General features: G+C 40.4%; 1 protein-coding gene across 1 annotated transcript in view; it reads left to right on the top strand.

Moving 5' to 3' along the window:
• LOC141128042 (uncharacterized) overlaps positions 1–15,740 on the top strand; it is a 728,240-nt gene that overhangs the window by 179,836 nt on the left and 532,664 nt on the right. Inside the window, 3 exon segments of the mRNA XM_073615085.1 lie at positions 904–1,008; positions 4,466–4,609; positions 12,679–12,808. Of these exon segments, the coding sequence (XP_073471186.1) occupies positions 904–1,008; positions 4,466–4,609; positions 12,679–12,808 (379 nt within the window).

The raw sequence follows: 15,740 nt of genomic DNA on the forward strand, positions 1-15,740 counted from the left end.
TCACGCTTGTAACTATAAGCTTTGTAATGCTTCATGGGACTTGTAGTTCTGCAACAGCTGGAGGGCCACAGGTTGAGCACCCATGGCTTAGAGGGAGCCCACCCCTCCTTGAAGGCACAGGGGTGCACTGGACACCCAGCAAAAAGCACAATAGCAGCGAAGGTGTTCAGTGCACCCCAAACAGCAACTGCCCAACCTCTAACTGGCCCTAGCAGCAAGGAGAATGCTGGTATCACTGGAGTAGAATGTGAAGGAAAATCTCCTTCTACTCTGGGCTTTAAAGTTTTTTTTTAAATTAAATGATTTGTTTTGTCTGGTGAACCTGTGTAAGATGATGTTTAAAGTAAGTTTTTTTGCTTTAGCAGAAATCTTAAATAAGTTTTTTTGCTTTAGCAGAAATCTTTCTCCTCCAATATGCCCCCATCCTCCCTTTATTAAAACCTGAGGATGCTGAAACAGGCTGTCATCGAGAGTACCCGACTATGCTTGCCCTTTCCACCTAGCTTCTGTACTCGTAGAATGTGGTACTATAACTTCTATGAATGGAGGACAAGCAGAAGATTGCACGATCGCCCCCCCCTTTATTTATAGATGTTTCATTAATAGAAGCTGTAGTACGACTTCTATGAATGGAGGAGATAGACAGAAAGGACGGGCATAGTCGGGCACTCTTGATGAGTGTCTTTCACAGCTCTTTTAGTTTTATTGACCCTTGCTGCAAAGGAAGTTTGTAGCGTAGGGAGCATCAGAGGACACAGCAGCTCAAGGGACACATAAAACTGAATGTATGCAATATCCCTTGTGCTGATTAGACTTTAATAATACATGCAGAGTCTCACAGTCAGTCATTTCAATAACTATTGAAAATAGTAACAAGTTGACATTTCTGATTTTCTATTTTAGCGTGATGTGACAAGTCAGATTCTGTCAGGAACCGCACCATTATGGAAACAGAACCAACCATTGTGCTATGAATTTGATGACAATACCAAAGAGATTGTTGTGAAGGTAAATACATCTATAGATATAAAACAACATTAAAGAGAATGTGTAGTGCTTTATTTCCCTTTTTTATATCAGGATTAAAATATATATACTGTATTTATATTTATATATATTAGAATTTTTTTTAAAATTTACCTGAATTTCTTGCCATCACTATGACCCACAACCAGTGAAAATAAAAAAGCAACAACAACAAAAATACTTTAATACTTCTCCTACTTAATTCTACATATACTGTACGTACATTATTTTTTGTTTATACCCAAAGTAGGACAAAGGCATTTTGCTGCTTTTATTATGACCTAAAACACACTGGTTCTGACCCTGAATTTCTTCTTCCCCCCCGACTCTGACCTTGACCCTGATACTATCCTACACTAATCTATTTTATCTTTTTTTTTAAAAACATTTTTTACATTCTTCTCCTCTGGATGGGAGAAAATATACAGAGAGGGGAATTTACTAAGACTGGCGCAGACAAAATATGGAGAATAGCAACCAGTCAGCTTCTGACTTTCATTTTTAAAGCCTAACTGAAGCTATAAGCTGATTAGTTTCTTTGCACAGCTGATTTAGACTTTGTCTTTTGCAGTTTTAGCAAATTACCCCAATATATCCCTTTGATATACAGTGATCGCTGTGATAGCCAATCATAAGCTATCACAGCAACTCTGTTATAGGGAACCTTATCTTCCCAGCTCCCAGCTGGTAGTACAAGACCAGGAACTGTCCGTGACAGCTCATCCTCTGTGCTGAGAGCACGTTTCCAGGACAACACCAGAGTGCATATATGCTACTCTTTGGAAGAAGGCCCACCTCTGTTATGCTGAATATACTGCATGTATGAGTTTGGCGTAAATGGGTTAATCAGCCAAATGTGAAATATGATAGAGCTTTAGAATTCTTTTTATGTACGTACCTCTGTCTATTTACAAATATCTATCTATCTATCTATCTATCTATCTATCTATCTATCTATCTATCTATCTATCTATCTATCTATCTATCTATCATTCTAAACAGATACAACACAACAGTTTGAAATGTGTTAACCTAAATAAAAAAAGGCATGCCAAAACATTATAAATGGAATATTAAAAAAACAATATTGTTTCCAAACAAACGTTTTTTGCAGTAATTGATAAGATAATGGAATTTTCAATATGTAACCTCCTGAGTCAAAGTAATATAGTCTTCCAAAAAACATTATAAATATGCTCTGCCTTATTTTTATATGCCTAATATTAAAACTATTGTTATCATTATATAGATGTAAATGTGTGACTGAAATGTGTAGACTGAGACTCGATCTAAAAACCACCCACTGCTGAGGAAATGATCTGTGTGTCCATTGTCCAATGTACTGCACTTCGAACAGTCGGAAGTACTCTGCTTCCTAATGACCACCCTAATATTAGAGCTGATGTAAAACAGTAATAAGGCCACTTTGATCTTTTTTTCTTAAAGGATAACTATATTGTTTTTGACATAAAGCTATACTAGGCACACCAGAATAATGATGTCTTCGCCCCTTGTGCCATATTGTTATTTTTTAAATCTATCGCAACAATGTGCTATTGCAAAAAGCATGGGGCCTGCTTTACACACAAGGCTGTTTCAATTGTACAAAATCAAACAAGTGAAATAACAGATGGTTTCATGTTTATTGAGCCCTCTGTCTCCACTTAGCATCCCTAGCAGCCCCAGCACCCCTTTCCTCTGCAGTTCTCTTGGCCAGAAGAGGGAAACCAAAGAAGTGATCAGTTTCCTAATTTTGAGATATGGTATTGCCTCCTCTAATTGGCCTGCTCTAGGCACTACCCAGTGTGTGTCATTAGGGCAATACAGCTGTGACTAAACTTTCACACAAGTAAAGTCATAGCACCTCTTTGCCCTCCACATTCTAGCTTTATCTCCTTTCACATACCTTGGATGAGTGGGTAACCTGGTTCAGGAAATGTATTTCATCATGGGCCTTTTCTGAGGAGGTTGGACTTTGCAGTACTGTGCATTTTTTTCTCTGATAGAATTTAATAGAGAAACCTGGGGATTGATGGCTTTTTCATTAGGTCCTATGGAGAACAGGATATATACAGTATAGTATAGAGCAGTGTTTTTTCAGTCAAGGCACCCTTTAAAAATTATGGACAATCTTGAGGCACCCTTTAAAAATTATTGACAATCTCGAGGCACCCTTTAAAAATTATGCACAGTCTCTAGTTACCACATTCTAAAATGTAAAGACTATTCTAATAGTTTTACATAATGCAGCAAAATCCACAAGTCCAAGTAGAACACCCAACCTTAGAGGGGATTTATTCTTCCAAAGCAAATACACTTTTGCAAACTAGTACTGACTAGTATTCCAATGTTTATATTCTCCCTCAGTTTTTCTCTATCACTCAGCTAATGTGACCCTAGCGCTAATGAAGAGGGGCAGGGGAGGGTCAAACAATGATGTTATGCAGGCGATTGACATCCTCCTTATCTAGTGAGGATGCTATTGGTTCTTAGGATGCTTGCAGCTAGAAGGTTGTAATGGTGCGCAATGAAAACCTGTGACTTAGTGTAACTAAAAGGCAGCCTTCATCCACACACCGGCTTGTCTGCAATGTTTGGGCAATTTTTAGGCATTTTGCCAAGGCACCCCTGAAGAAACCTCAAGGCCCCCGTGGGTGCCTGGGCACCCTTGTTGAAAAAGGATGGTATAGAGCACAGAACTTGGGTGGCTCAGAGGAGGACCTGAATACCTGATAAAGATATAGCTAGAATGGGGAGAATTGGGGGGGGGGGGGGGGGGGCTGTTGGGATTAGTTTGAAAGTAAATTTGTCCTTTAATTGGAGCAGCCTATCTGTCTTGCAATTAAAAAAAGAGGCAAAGTACAAGTGCATTTTTATAGATTTGTATTTTTAAATATTTACCATATGTTTATCTTCTATGAAAATATATAGGCCAATTTCAAAGAAAAAAAAAAAGTACATAGCAAAGTATTGCTGCTAATAGGGCATGCATTTACAGTATCCAGGCCACTGGTTTGGATTGTTGAATGTATTGTTTTAGAAATACATAAGACATGAATTAGAAATATGTTTGCAATATACAAAATCATGTTGACATCTACCAAAAAAATTACAAATTTTAATTTTAATTTTTTAAATTTAATGTATCTTTTCAAATAATATGTAATGCACTTTGATGTTATTCTAAACATAATTCTTTAGGTCTGCTTTAAAAATAAAGACAATTGAGGATTGTGTGTAATTTATTGTATATCCAAGAAATTATATTTCAAAGGCAGATTGAAAGTACCAGGAAGCCACTGGTTGCTAGGGTGAATACAGATAAAACCTTATCCGAAAATTTCTTAAACAATCTGTCTCTTTTTTAAATGTACTTATCAAAGCAACATTTTGTTGAAATGCATTGTTGTATTGATAGCATTTTATTTGCTGTACATAGATTGGTGACTCTGAAGTCCAATACGGTTATGAATATCAAGGATCGGCTAAACATATTTTTATAACTCCTTTAACCGAACGGATCTTTCTCAGTGTTATGGGAGCAGTGTCTGCTGGGACTTATGCTATGTGTGCAGGTCCTCAGGTAAGATCTAAAGAATACTGTGTTGTCATATACCAGGTAAATAAACTGTTAAAAGAAAGTCAGTCACAGATGAGCATTTGTAATAACCTCAATCTCCACTACCAAATTGCTATAAAAGTGCAGACTTAACTCTCTGTTGTCCTGGTATTTCCTTTTTTCACACAGTACATGTCAGCTCTATGTTAGTCTTTAAGGATCTCACAGAGACTGCCCTATCTCATGCCTTTATGACTGTATTCAAAACTGTCAAATCTTAAAGGTGCTGACAGAATTACATGAAATAATGGTTATTGTTACTCACTTCAGTCTCAAAGACTTTCCTTTCTTGTCCATTGAGGGACACGGAGCCTTAAATCTTTGGGTTATACTGCTGCCTACAGGAAGATCTGATACTAGCAAACAAAAAATTGTAGGCCAGCCCAGGTTGTTTGCTCACCAATTACCAGTGTTCTAAAAGGATAAATGTCCTTTTTTTTTCTTTCTTTTTTTTTTAACTCTGTTGTTTTAGCCTGTGATTTTTCTAGACGTGTTTTCTTCTTCATTTTTCTTTGTACTGCTGATGGAGATTTCTCATCTGCTTTGCACTTATCTGGTGAGGTTGTTCTCAGCTTGGCTTTTTAAATTTGTGCAAAGCCCAGACCCTGTTGAACTGGACATTACGAAATAAGACTGGAAGTGACCTTTTGGCACTGGATTTCATGTATTATTATTATTATAATACAGGATTTATATAGCGCTAATAGTGTGTGCAGCGCTTAACAAAATGAAGGCAGACATTACAGTTACATTACAATTTGGTACAAGAGGAATCAGAGGGCCCTGCTCATTAGAGCTTACAATCTAGAGTGCTTTCCAGACTAATTTCTGGTTAAATTAGGTGTGGAGTGTTTTCCAGGTCCAAGGCCATTGGCATTGCCTATGTGCTAAAGATTCACCTACTGAGTTGGATGTTTTTGCTTTCTGGACACCTTTATTGGCCATTCCCATTGGTTTCACAATGGTAGTGTTTAACAGCATAGAACAAAGGGCTAACTTCCTTCCACTGAGTGGAGTATAATGCATGTGCAGTTCATGGCCTCTTTCCCAGGAGATAGCATTGAGGAAGCATTGTCCCACTGCTTCTTCTGTTTTCAAAGAGCCACTTGGAGCTTTGATCTGGTCCTGCTGACCCCCTACAGTGACGTTGGTCAGCTCCAGCCATCTGACCTTTGGGTCATGGACCCTCACCGCTACCAGCTGTTCTGGTTTTGTGAGTACCTGTTTCTTACCCTATTCTAGAAATGGAGGGGACAGTCCCCCTGTACCATGTGCCCAGGCTTACTTTTTAATAAAGGGTTGGGGACTACTTGAAACAAGCCTACTGATGTTGCCTATGTATGCAGCCTCTTATCCCCTGCTATTGAAATCTCTCGCTTCCTCACAGTCCTTCTTGACTCCATTGGGTGTTGCTGGATTTTTAATATTGTCCTGAATTTATGACTCAGTTATCTGCTACAGAGGCAACAGAGATGTTGCATGATTCTGGGTTGCTTAAATCTTTGTCAAAAAAGCTCACTCTTGAGGAGTTGCAGTCTATTGCTATTACTCCCAGGTTGAATGATGGTCTGAATGATTATTAGTGCTAATTAAAAAAATGCAGGAGCAACTATTTATAATGCACCAGTTGCAACATTACTAATTCAAACACATGACCACCCATTGGCTAATTTTAACTGTATGACTGACCCATAAATGAACATGAACAATAAACATTTGTATGTTTATCCAATGCAGTACATATGTAGCTAGAGAAAAGAAGATTCTCATGCCGGTGTCTATAAGGGGCTATGAACATTCTCCCACTTTGCACCATACTATGCTACAACTAGTGACGGCTTTAGGCTTCGTGAGGCCTTAGGCAAAACTTAGACATGAGGCCTCCCTCACGCCGATCAGCTAAGCAGCAGGCCTTCCCAGCTTGAGATCCTTGTGCGGTGGATGGGAGGGGTGACGTGCGTGGACGTAACATCACTTCCTCATTCGCTGACGGGTGGAGCTCCAGAAGTCTTAGTTTACGTGAGAGTTGAGTGTGACAGGGCTCTTAACACTGCCTGCCCACAGTAGTGTTAAGGTGTCCTGTCACTTCTAAAAAAAAAGTCATGCTGCAAATAAGCTGTTCGGTCACCACGAGGCCTGCTTAAATGAGACAGGGCTCTTAATGCTGCCTGAGCACAGCAGTGTTTAGGTCCCCTGTCCCTCAAAACTGGGGTAATGTGTGTAGAACTACCCCTGAAGTAGCTGCTTGGTAATTTTGGGTTTCCTGTTCTGTGCCTCCACCCCAAGAACACCCTCAGCCCCTCTGACACACCTGGTTGATGAAATCACTACAGACACATGTAGCAACACCAGCATATACAGTATCTCACACAAGTGAGTACACCCCTCACATTTTTGTAAATATTTTATTATATCTTTTCATGTGACAACACTAAAGAAATGACACTTTGCTACAATGTAAAGTAGTGAGTGTGAAGCTTGTATAACAGTGTAAATTTGCTGTCCCCTCAAAAAAACTCAACACACAGCCATTAATGTCTAAACTGCTGGCAACAAAAGTGAGTACACCCCTAAGTGAAAATGTCCAATTTGGGCCCAAAGTTTCAATATTTTGTGTGGCCACCATTATTTTCCAGCACTGCCTTAACCCTCTTGGGCATGGAGTTCATCAGAGCTTCACAGGTTGCCACTGGAGTCCTCTTCCACTCCTCCATGATGACATCATGGAGCTGGTGGATGTTAGAGACCTTGCGCTCCTCCACCTTCCATTTGAGGATGCTCCACAGATGCTCAATAAGGTTTAGGTCTAGAGACATGCTTGGCCAGTCCATCACCTTTACCCTCAGCTTCTTTAGCAAGTCAGTGGTCGTCTTAGATGTGTGTTTGGGGTCCTTCTCATGTTGGAATACTACCCTGCGGCCCAGTCTCTGAAGATAGGGGATCATGTTCTGCTTCAGTATGTCACAGTACATATTGGCATTCATGGTTCCCTCAATGAACTGTAGCTCCCCCGTGCCGGCAGCACTCATGCAGCCCCAGACCATGACATTCCCACCACCATGCTTGTCTGTAGGCAAGACATACCTGTCTTTGTACTCCTCATCTGGTTGCCGCAACACACTCTTGACACCATCTGAACCAAATAAGTTTATCTTGGTCTCACCAGACCACAGGACATGGTTTTAGTAATCCATGTCCTTAATCTGCTTGTCTTCAGCAAACTTTTTGCGGACTTTCATCATCTTTAGAAGAGGTGCATCATCTTTAGAAGAGGCTTCCTTCTGGGACAACAGCCATGCAGAACAATTTGATGCAGTGTGCGGCATATGGTTTAAGTATTGACCGGCTGACCCCCCACTCCTTCGACCTCTGCAGCAATGCTGGCAGCACTCATATGTCTATTTCCCAAAGACAACCTCTGGATATGACGTTGAGCATGTGCACTCAACTTCTTTGGTCGACCATGGTGAGGCCTGTTCTGAGTGGAACCTGTCCTGTTAAACTGCTGTATGGCCTTGGCCATTCTGCTGCAGCTTAATTTCATGGTCTTGGCAATCTTCTTATAGCCTAGGCCATCTTTATGTAGAGCAACAATTCTTTTTTTTAGATCCTCAGAGAGTTCTTTGCCATGAGGTGCCATGTTGAACTTCCAGTGACCAGTATGAGAGTGTGAGAACGATAACACCAAATTTAACACACCTACTCCCCATTCACACCTGAGACCTTGTAATACTAATGAGTAGCATGATATCTGGGAGGGAAAATGGCTAATTGGGCCCAATTTGGACATTTTCACTTGGAGGTGTACTCACTTTTGTTGCAAGTGGTTTAGACATTAATGGCTGTGTAAGTTATTTTGAGGGGACAGCAAATTCACACTGTTATACAAGCTGTACACTCACTACTTTACATTCTAGCAAAAAGTAATTTCTTCAGTGTTGTCATATAAAAAGATATATTAAAATATTTACAAAAATGTGAGGGGTGTACTCACTTGTGTGAGATACTGTAGAACCTTTCCCCTTACTGTAGGATCTAGGCAATAGAGGAACACACACCTGCTTAGTGGTAGACTAGACACTATTTGACTATAATTAAGAACTTGCATAAATGACAATTAAAGTGCAGTTCACTAAGAAGAGTAGAGCTGCCCTTGGGTAAAGGTAAACAAATATAGCTATATAGGCAGCTCTATATCAATAGCAGAAAAATCAATACAAGAATAGGTAAATTAATATTTAGCAACACAACTGTATGCTAAATGTGTCTAAGGGATTAGCAGTTTCCTAGTGTTTTTTCAGTGCACTTGAAGAAATGAGAGAAGGTGGGGTACTCCTTTAAATAGCAACAACAAACTGGGCCTTGCAAGGATTTTTGTTTACTGCCCCCTCTCTCCCACCATCAGGACTGTCTTTAATAATGATTGGACCCTGGGCAAACATTTTCTTGGGCCCCCCTCCATTCTGAGACATAAAAACAAATAGCAGGTGGACTCAAAATCAGTTTACTGCAGCAGATAATGCAGCAATTGCAATTGGTTGCCAGAGGTTACAGCCAATCATTACCACTCACTGACTAGTTGCTAAAGGTTACAGCACATAATTTCTGCTTGCTGATTGGTTGCTGGGGGTTACAGCACATCATCATTGCTCACAGATTGGTTGCTAGGGGTTATAGCACATCATTACCGCCCACTGATTGGTTACTAGAGATTACAGCAGATCACTACTGTTCACTGATTGGTTGCTACAGGTTACTGATCATCATTACCACTTACTGATCAGTGGAGCAATCCCAATTAATTAAGCAAGTAAAGTGGCACATTAATACACATACTACAGGAGAGGGTCAGAAACTGCAGACATACTACATGAGATGGTCAGAGAATGCAAACATAGTACAGGAGATGGTCAGGGACTGCAGACATAGTACAGGAGATGGTCAGAGATTGCAGGCATACTACAGAAGCTGGTCAGAGACTGCGGCCATTCTACAGGAGACGGTCAGAGGCTGCGGGCATACTACAGGAGATGGTCAGAGACTGCAGACATACTACAGGAGATGGTCAGAGATTGCGGGCATACTACAGAAGCTGGTCAGACTGCGGTCATACTACAGGAGACGGTCAGAGGCTGTGGGCATACTACAGGAGATGGTCAGAGACTGCAGGCATACAACAGGAGATGGTCAGAGACTGCAGACATACTACAGGAGATGGTCAGAGACTGCAGACATACTACAGGAGATGGTCAGAGACTGCGGGCATACTACAGGAGACTATCAGAGACTGCAGACATACTACAGGAGACGGTCATAGACCACGGGCATACTACAGGAGATGGTCAGAGACTGCAGTTCCTATGAATGTTAGTAGATAATGGCCAACCGCCCATCTCCCCAGACCCAGCGATAAGTAACAACAGTTCCTCTGATCAGGAGTCAGCTTACTCTGGGTTTCCCCCGGCAACTCCGCTGGGTAGCGCCCAGATCTGTATTCTGGCAATTACTCCATTCTTTTCTTCACCATGGATGTTGTTAGGCTGTGTGGCTGTGTGGCTTTCCCTCTGGTGGCACACAGGGCAGCGGGGTTCTCTCTCTCTGATGGTGTTCCCTCAGCACTGTCCTCTCTGGTCTGGAGTCCTGGGTGCACTTCCCTGAAAGCTTTTGTGGGCTCCTGTCTCTCTCTCTCTCTCTCTCTCTCTCCCCTTCAGCTGGGCGTGCTGGGGGCTGCAGTTTCCTTCCTTAGGGTTGTAATGGGGCCACTGAAACACCACCAGTCCTCGGGACTACATATCCCACAATCCTCTGCTGCTTTTTTAATGTATTTCTCCCCTGGCCAATACGAAGGAGGGGGAAGAAACATAGCGGATGGCTGTCCTGACAAGCGCCACACCTATGAACAGAAGCGCAAGGAGCAGAGGGAGTGGGGAAAGAGGAGCCCGCAGCTGCTCTCTCCACTCAGTGACACAGGCACTCCAATGTCATGCTGTTCTACTTTCCTCTGACAGGAGGAGGGATGGCGGAATGGGCAGCACCGCAGCAGGAAACACAGAGAGCCCTCTTCTCGTTGTTGACAATGGCGGCCGCGGCACAGTCTCTCCTCCTCTGACCTGCTCCTGTCATATGCCGGCGGAGAGAGCAAGCGGGATGGGGATCTGCGGCACCCGCTACATGTGTTAGGCAAATTAGGCGGCCACGAGGCCCCTGTGAGTGCAAGGCCTAAGGCAACCACCTAATTTGCCTAATTAAAGACCTGCCTCTGGCTACAACTTTTTTATATATATATATATTTATATTTATTTTAAATATATATATTTTATATAGTGCGCAAGCACTGATCATGCAAGAGGAAGTCTCCCTGTTTGCCCTCCTCAAGACTACACGTCTCACAATTTCACTGCCACCTATGCCACTGCACATACATGCCCTTTCAGTCCTCTCTTGATGTCTGTGTATGTCGGTGCAAGCAACGTGATAGTGGGGGATTGCAGTCTCTCTCTGCCCAAAGCACACATATAGGGGCAGCTCCATAGGACCCTGGAAAGTCACCCTTTTAATGGAAAGCAGTGCCAGGGGTCAGGGGAGAGAGTAAATGGGGGGTGGTAGAACAAGCTGCAGACAAAGTAAGTCCTGCCCTGAGCATCTAATTTATATTTTGAAAAATGTGGATTTAATATCACTTTAGGTTGCAGGCAGTTTTAAGTAACACAGAGTGTACTGGTAAAGCTTTTTTTTTTGTATGCTGCTTGACTAATAGAATGGATATACTCCAGAGATCCTAAATCAATGCTGCTAACAATATTTGGAGAGATAACAGAATAACAATAAATGGGCAGCAAACAGTTAGATACAGAGTGAGTAGTGACACACAAACATATGCCCACATGCCACCCCCCTTACTCTAGCTCCCTATGTCTCCTAACTACAGCTCACTATGGTACTTCTTCCCAAGTGTGTCCATGATGCTCCTTTATGTCGCCACTACCTTGCGTGGCACCTCGGTCATTCAGTGTCAACTAGTCAAAAAGCCTCATCAGTTACTTTGGGGCAGGACATCAATCTACCCAGCAGTGCCTACACTCTTACGGCACTCTGCGCTGATTATACCTACCTAGGTTTGACCAGACATTGTTCCTCACCTTAGGTACACCACTGGACTTACTAGTTAAAATTCATATTCCTATAACAGAGTATCTAAAGTTTTAGTTTCCATAGGAAAACAACAAAAGCAATCCCGAAGGTAGGTGTGTAGACCCAGGAGCTCAATCACAGAGACTTCACCATTACACAACCCAAAGGATATAAGAAAAAATATGTCTTCTTGGGTGAACTGACTCTTTGAAGAGTACCTCTGGCAACCTAACTGCTACTGCTGTCTATTAGTCAATCAGTCAGCACCCTGCTGGAATACCCAAAATATAAAGAAGCCAGTGAATGACTCTCTGGAGGTCCTGCCTATAGGTGCATTATCACTTTGAGGTGGACTGGTCCTTTACTGTTTTTAGGGTATAAGTGAATATATAGAAGGTGAAAGTATTTATGAAGTATTAGGGTATAGAGGTATATAAGTATTAATAGTGTGATTAGCCTGCCACATTTGCCTACTGCATAGGTTAAAATGTAATTGCTTCTTAATGAGCTGCCTATCCTTTTCTTAATTTAATCCATAAAGTATAATAAATTCGATTTAGAAAGCCATAATGCACCAATGCTTTATTTTATTCCAAAATATGTATAGCTGAAAAAAAACCAAGGGGTAAAATCAGTAGTTAGACTTGGCAAATGAATGATGTAATAGTTTAAGATTAAGGTTGAAGATTAATAGACTTCTGCATGTGGTATCTAAAATCTGCCTGCTTAATGTTTTCCAGCATTATAAAATATGATCTTTAAGAGTTAGAATAGTTATGGGCCACAAAACTGGAACCTTACTTTTTTTTATTACAACCATTTATTCTAGATGTTTTTGAAACCAGCTTGATATAAGAAAACCACAAGCATGTTTTCTTTTAATATGTCTTAAATTTTGTTAGGCATCTGGGAAAAAATCTACCATCCGAGAATTATCTCTGGCACTCGGAAAGCCTCTTTTCTGCTTTAATTGCGCAAGCTCTTCAGATAATGGCATTTTGCAAGACATTTGCAAAGGACTTACTGTTGCAGGTAAAAACTTTTCCATTCTATAACATAAAATATATTTTAATGTGAAAGAGATCAGCTTAATCTGAATAATCTTATCCATGTTTATAAACCCTTATTTTGTGTGTAATTTGTAACAGATGTACATCGTATTATTTTTTTAATCATTGGTATGATTATAAAATAAAATATAGGTTTATTTTGCAAGATCATGTGAAATACCCTGAATGCCCTCAGTAGCAAGTGCCTTGGTTTTTGTTTTTGCTTACACGAGAATGCCTTCCTTATTTAAGAAGATGCTTTTTTAAAAATCAAAATGATAATGTTATTGGATATCCTGACATGAGCCACATGTGTGAAGTGTTATCGTGCATCTAAAGACTATGGGTAACCTGGATTCACTTCAATTGTGGTCTGAATCCAGTTCGTCAACACCTGTCAGATGCTGCCACATGGTCGTATCCCACTGGCCCAACCATCTGCAGTTTGGGTCATGTGCCCTATATTAGGTCAATAATGTCACGAGCAACTCCACCTGTTTCTGCATGTCTGCCTGCAGGTGGGGAATGCCCCAGCTGCAGCTTATTGTGCCGGTGGGGTTGCTATCAGTTGAAAGCTTTCTATGAGTTCTGCTGAACTCATTTGGACTGAGTTTGGACCGAACCCAACTAACCAGTTCAATCCCTAAAAAAGTTTCAAAGCTTCTGTAGCTATAGCTTTTGTAGAACAAGCATGCTCATTCAACAAAGAATGAACTGATACAAATAGAACAGCCTGACCTCAAAATTGAATATGATTAGGGCATTCCCAAAAGTAAAGAACTTTGGTTAAAAATGTATGAAATATATGTCTTAATTTCAATTAGTCCTAGGAAAAATATTTAAAAAAACATTAAAAAAAATCCTATAGCCACATAAGTCTCAACCAATCAAAACATGAACTATACTTTGATCTCTTTAAATGCCTGTTCACTATCCAAGGCTGAACAGAATATATGTCCATTAGCCATCAACCCAGATCATCTTAAATTTGTAATTTTGCTGGTATGGAACACAAATAGATTTAGCAAATCATGATTACAAAGCAGACATATAATGCAAGTAAAATAAAAATGGAACCAAACAAATCATGTTACACCCTACAGTCATTCCTTTATATCGATTGATAATGGTTATATTAGGCTTGCTATACATTCACGGTGATTAATAGCATGTGCAAAGCATGGTTGTAAAGCAGGCATATACAATGCAGCCGGCACACAAATAAATATTGATATTCTCCTACAGTTAAGCGATGTATCATGCAGGAACACGTTGTTGGTTAACTTTGTCCAAAGTGATGTTAAACTTGGTACATAATTGTACTTATTAATAGAACATGTAAAACAAAGTTAGGATGCAAACAATAGAAATGGCCTGTGATTAGTCAACAAAGCAATCCTGCAATCTGGACCTCAGTGCATTTTTTTACTCATTATGAGCATAAACCAGAGTTCACATAGCATGCAACATGCAAACCAAGCTAATAGCCATGATTGGTGCCAAAGCCAGATGGATGGGATTGCTATAAATACCATTCAACTGAATATCAAAAGTCCCATTTGTTAGATTCTATAAACCAAAGAGACACCTAATATGCCATAAAGGTTGCATAATGATTCAGTTTTTAAAAAGTATACTGGTGTGGCCCCCTTACATTACTATAATGCAGTCTTTGGACCCTGTATATGCAAATGAATGCAAACATAAAGGCTTTGTGGTCATATGTGGGGTCCTAAATATATCATGAATTAGTTTCTAATAAAGGAATAATAGCCATGTGTTAATGAAGGAAGTATAGTGCCCCAGACTACGAGTAGGAAAGTTCATAAATGAATATTTATAGTTGAAGGTGCCACATGCTTGGTATCAATGATGGCAATGTGCAAATCATAAGGAATCATAACTTGATCATAATGGAAAGTCCATATGCTGTGGATTAAAAATGCACTATTTTAAGTTATATACTTTATCCATTTCTGAACATAGAGCAGTGAAAAAAAATCCATGTTCGGGCTATAGAGTCTGTAGGAGAGGTAGCAATTTAGGAAAATCATAATATGCTGTGGGCTGTTAGAGGGCAGGTAATGAATAGGGGCAAGGAACCCCACTATCATTACATAGTGTTTATTCACTGTATATGGTGACTTTCTCAAGTGGAAGTTGTGTCTCCAGCATTCTATGGTGGTTCTAAATACCTTATCAAAATGGTGTCAAGTATGTGACATCATGGCTCATGCAAAGCACCTCACATCATGACCCATGCTGCCATGCATGCTGTAACATCCCCATGATGTCATCACACCCCAATGCAAGCCGACATCACTGCGCCCTCATATCTCAACATATAGACACTTATTCCACATATGTATATGGGGTTCAAATAGGATGTACCAAATACCAAAAGAATCAAGGAATAAATAAGGCTTCAAAGTGAATCCTTATGGGCAGGAACTAATGTGTGCTTGTGTAGGAAAAAAAATAGTTATTTTGTTTCCTACCAAAAGCCGGCAAAGTATACTGAATTGTTTAGTCCAGGAGGAACATTTGCCTTAGGTCTATAAATTCACCTGTATTCAAATCTTAGCATGTTTATCAAAGTAACGTCCTCTTTCATTTTTGGCAATTTTATCCAGAACCCATAATATTAATAATAAAGGATTCCCCTTATGATTATTGTTTGTAGAGAACACGGCATGCTAGAGGTGATCATAAGTTACAAGATGACATACCAGATATATGGTCAAATATCCTTGCCCCAAAAGAGATTTTTGTCTTTTTGGATAAAAAAAATCTTGCTGTCACAAAGAAGGATGTATATATCCCCCTCTGTGCTGCAAATGGAAAATGTGAGGAAATCAGGACTTTACCTGTGGACAGGTCTGTCTGTTTCCCAGTGTAGATGTACTGGAAGAGCA

Source organism: Aquarana catesbeiana, linkage group LG02 (assembly GCF_042186555.1).
Source record: "Aquarana catesbeiana isolate 2022-GZ linkage group LG02, ASM4218655v1, whole genome shotgun sequence".
NCBI lineage: Eukaryota > Metazoa > Chordata > Amphibia > Anura > Ranidae > Aquarana > Aquarana catesbeiana.